The sequence below is a fragment of the Palaemon carinicauda genome, chromosome 6, assembly GCF_036898095.1.
Source record: "Palaemon carinicauda isolate YSFRI2023 chromosome 6, ASM3689809v2, whole genome shotgun sequence".
In the NCBI taxonomy this organism is placed as follows: Eukaryota; Metazoa; Arthropoda; class Malacostraca; order Decapoda; family Palaemonidae; genus Palaemon; species Palaemon carinicauda.
The window spans coordinates 99,515,545-99,518,044 of NC_090730.1; the positions used below are offsets into that span (position 1 = coordinate 99,515,545).

Here is a 2,500-nt window from a genome sequence, read left to right on the forward strand (position 1 = left end):
TTCTGCTTGCATTAGCATTCCTTTTTACATTCCTCTGCTTTTCGTCTTCCTCTTTACGTCTAACAGCCATTCACCTTGCATTAGTGTTCCTTGTTCCATTCATCTGCTTTTCGTCTTCTCCTTCACGTCTAGCAGCCATTTTGCTTACATTAGTGTTCTTTCTTACATTCATCTGCTTTTCATCTTCTTCTGCACGTCTAGCTGCCATTCTGCATGCATTAGTGGTCCTTCTTACATTCATCTGCTTTTCGTCTTCCTCTTCACGTCTACCTGCCATTCTACTTGCATTATTGTTCCTTCTTCCATTCATCTGCTTTTTGTCTTCTCTTTCACGTCTAGCAGCCATTCTGCTGGCATTAGTGTTCCTTCTTACATTCATCTGCTTTTCGTCTTCTCCTACACGTCTAGCGGCCATTCCGCTTGCATTAATGTTCCTTCTTCCATTTATGTGCTTTTCGTCTTCTCCTTCACGTCTAGAAGCCATTCTGCTTGCATTAGTGTTCCTTCTTACATTCATCTGCTTTTCGTCTTCTTCTTCACGTCTAGTAGACATTCTGCTTGCATTAGTGTTTTTTCTTGCATTCATCTGCTTTTCGTCTAACTCTTCACGTCTAGCGGCCATTCTGGTAGCATTAGTGTTCCTGCTTACATTCAACGGCATTTCGTCTTCTTCACATCTAGCTACCATTCTGCTTGCATTAATGTTCCTTCTTACATTTATCTGCTTTTAGTCTTCTTCATCACGTCTAGCTGCCATTTTGCTTACATTAGTATTCCTTCTTACATTCATCTGCTTTTTGTCTTTTTCTCCAAGTCTAGCTGACATTCTGCTTGCATTACTGTTCCTTCTTGCATTCATCTTCTTCATGTCTATCTACTATTCGGCTTGCAATAGTGTTCCTTCTTACATTCATCTGCTTTTCGTGTTCTTCACGTTTAGCTGCCATTTTGATTACATTAGTGTTTCTTCTTGCATTCATCTACTTTTTGTCTTCACGTCTAGCTGCCATTCTGCTAACATTAGTGTTCCTTCTTACATTCATCTGCTTTTCGTCTCCTTCTTCACGTCTAGCTACCATTTTGCTTGCATCAGTGTTCCTTCTTACATTTATCTGCTTTTTGTCTTCTTCTTCATGTGTCGCTGCAATTCTACTTGCATTAGTGTTCCTTCTTACATTCATCTTCTTTTCGACTTCTTCACATTTAGCTGCCATTCTGCTGGCATTAGTGTTCCTTTTTACATTCATCTGCTTTTCGTCTTCCTCTTCACGTCTAGCTGACACTCTGCTTGCATTAGTGTTCCTTCTTGCATTCATCTGTTTCTCGTCTTCTTCTTTACGTGTAGCTGCAATTATGCTGGCATTAGTGTTCCTTCTTACATTCATCTGCTTTTCGTCTTCTTTTTCATGTCTAGCTGCCATTCTGCTTGCATTAGTGTTCCTTCTTTCATTCATCTGCTTTTCGTCTTCTTCCCGTCTAGCAGCCATTCTGCTTGCATTAGTGTTCCTTCTTCCATTCATCTGCTTTTAGCCTTCTTCTTCACGTCTAGCTGCCATTCTGCTTGTATTAGATTTCCTTCTTACATTCATCTGCTTCTCGTCTTCTTTTTCATGTCTAGCTGCCATTCTGCTTGCATTAGTGTAACTTCTTGCATTCATCTGCTTTTCGTCTTCCTCTTCATTTCTAGTTGCCATTCTGCTTGCATTAGTGTTCCTTCTTACATTCATCTGCTTTTTTGTCTTCTTCTTCACGTGTAGCTGTCATTCAGCTTCCATTAATGTTCCTTCTTACATTCTCTTCTTTTCGTCTTCTTCTTCAGGGCCAGCTGACATTCTGCTCGCATTAGGGTTCCTTCTTGAATTCATCTGTTTTTCGTCTTCTTCTTCACGTCTAGTTGCCATTCTGCTTGCATTAGAGTTTCTTCTTATATTTATCTGCTTTTCATCTTCTTCGTCACGCCTAGCTGCCCTTCTGCTTGTATTAGTGTTCCTTCTTACATTCATATGCTGTTCATCGTCTTCTTCACGTCTAGCAGCCATTCTGCTTGCGTTGGCGTTCCATATTAAATTCATCTGCTTCTCATCTTTAATTTCACGTCTAGCTGCCATTTTTTTTTTCATTCGATTCTCTCCAAAAATTCCTCTGATCTTCTGTTTCCTGTTATCTTTTCCTTTACACCAAAATTGCTTTATCAGAGATACCGAACAAGAACATCTTTTTGAGTGCCATCATTTTGTGAAAAAAAAAATAGAATATAAACGAATAACATAAAATGCTAAAAGAAGAACCTGTCACAAAAAGTTTCTGATACGTTGTTTCATTTAAAATACCTTAATTTTTATGTTTTCTCAAAAATCTGTTAATTTTGTCTTCTTTTTTGTAAATGTCCAAAAAATTTGGTTCACCATGTAACTTAAATTTAGGTTGGTCTGCAAGAATGTTATTAACCTTATCAATTAATATTATTTCAGATAAAATTTTTTATGACGATCAAGTTATT

General features: G+C 38.1%; 3 protein-coding genes across 3 annotated transcripts; all 3 read right to left on the reverse strand.

Moving 5' to 3' along the window:
• Window positions 1–70: 70 nt before the first annotated feature.
• On the reverse strand, window positions 71–688 carry LOC137643166 (troponin I-like). The gene has a single exon (XM_068376018.1). The coding sequence runs from the start codon at window positions 686–688 to the stop codon at window positions 71–73; it is 618 nt and encodes a 205-aa protein (XP_068232119.1).
• Window positions 689–980: 292 nt separating this feature from the next.
• LOC137643167 (troponin I-like) lies at window positions 981–1,421 on the reverse strand. The gene has a single exon (XM_068376019.1). The coding sequence runs from the start codon at window positions 1,419–1,421 to the stop codon at window positions 981–983; it is 441 nt and encodes a 146-aa protein (XP_068232120.1).
• Window positions 1,422–1,526: 105 nt separating this feature from the next.
• LOC137643168 (uncharacterized) lies at window positions 1,527–2,108 on the reverse strand. Its single transcript, XM_068376020.1, has 2 exons — window positions 1,792–2,108; window positions 1,527–1,695 (listed from the first exon to the last, which is right to left on the reverse strand). Exons 1-2 carry the CDS (start codon window positions 2,106–2,108, stop codon window positions 1,527–1,529), a joined length of 486 nt encoding a protein of 161 aa, XP_068232121.1.
• Window positions 2,109–2,500: the final 392 nt, after the last annotated feature.

Excerpts from the sequence above, each read along its gene's own strand:
- LOC137643168 (XM_068376020.1), bottom strand. The coding sequence starts at position 2,108 with ATGGCAGCTAGACGTGAAATTAAAGATGAGAAGCAGATGAATTTAATA. Across the intron at positions 1,696-1,791 it reads GAAGACGAAAAGAAGAGAAT|AATGGCAACTAGAAATGAAG; the intron begins GTAAGAAGGAAC and ends TAATGCAAGCAG.
- LOC137643166 (XM_068376018.1), bottom strand. The coding sequence starts at position 688 with ATGGTAGCTAGATGTGAAGAAGACGAAATGCCGTTGAATGTAAGCAGG.
- LOC137643167 (XM_068376019.1), bottom strand. The coding sequence starts at position 1,421 with ATGGCAGCTAGACATGAAAAAGAAGACGAAAAGCAGATGAATGTAAGA.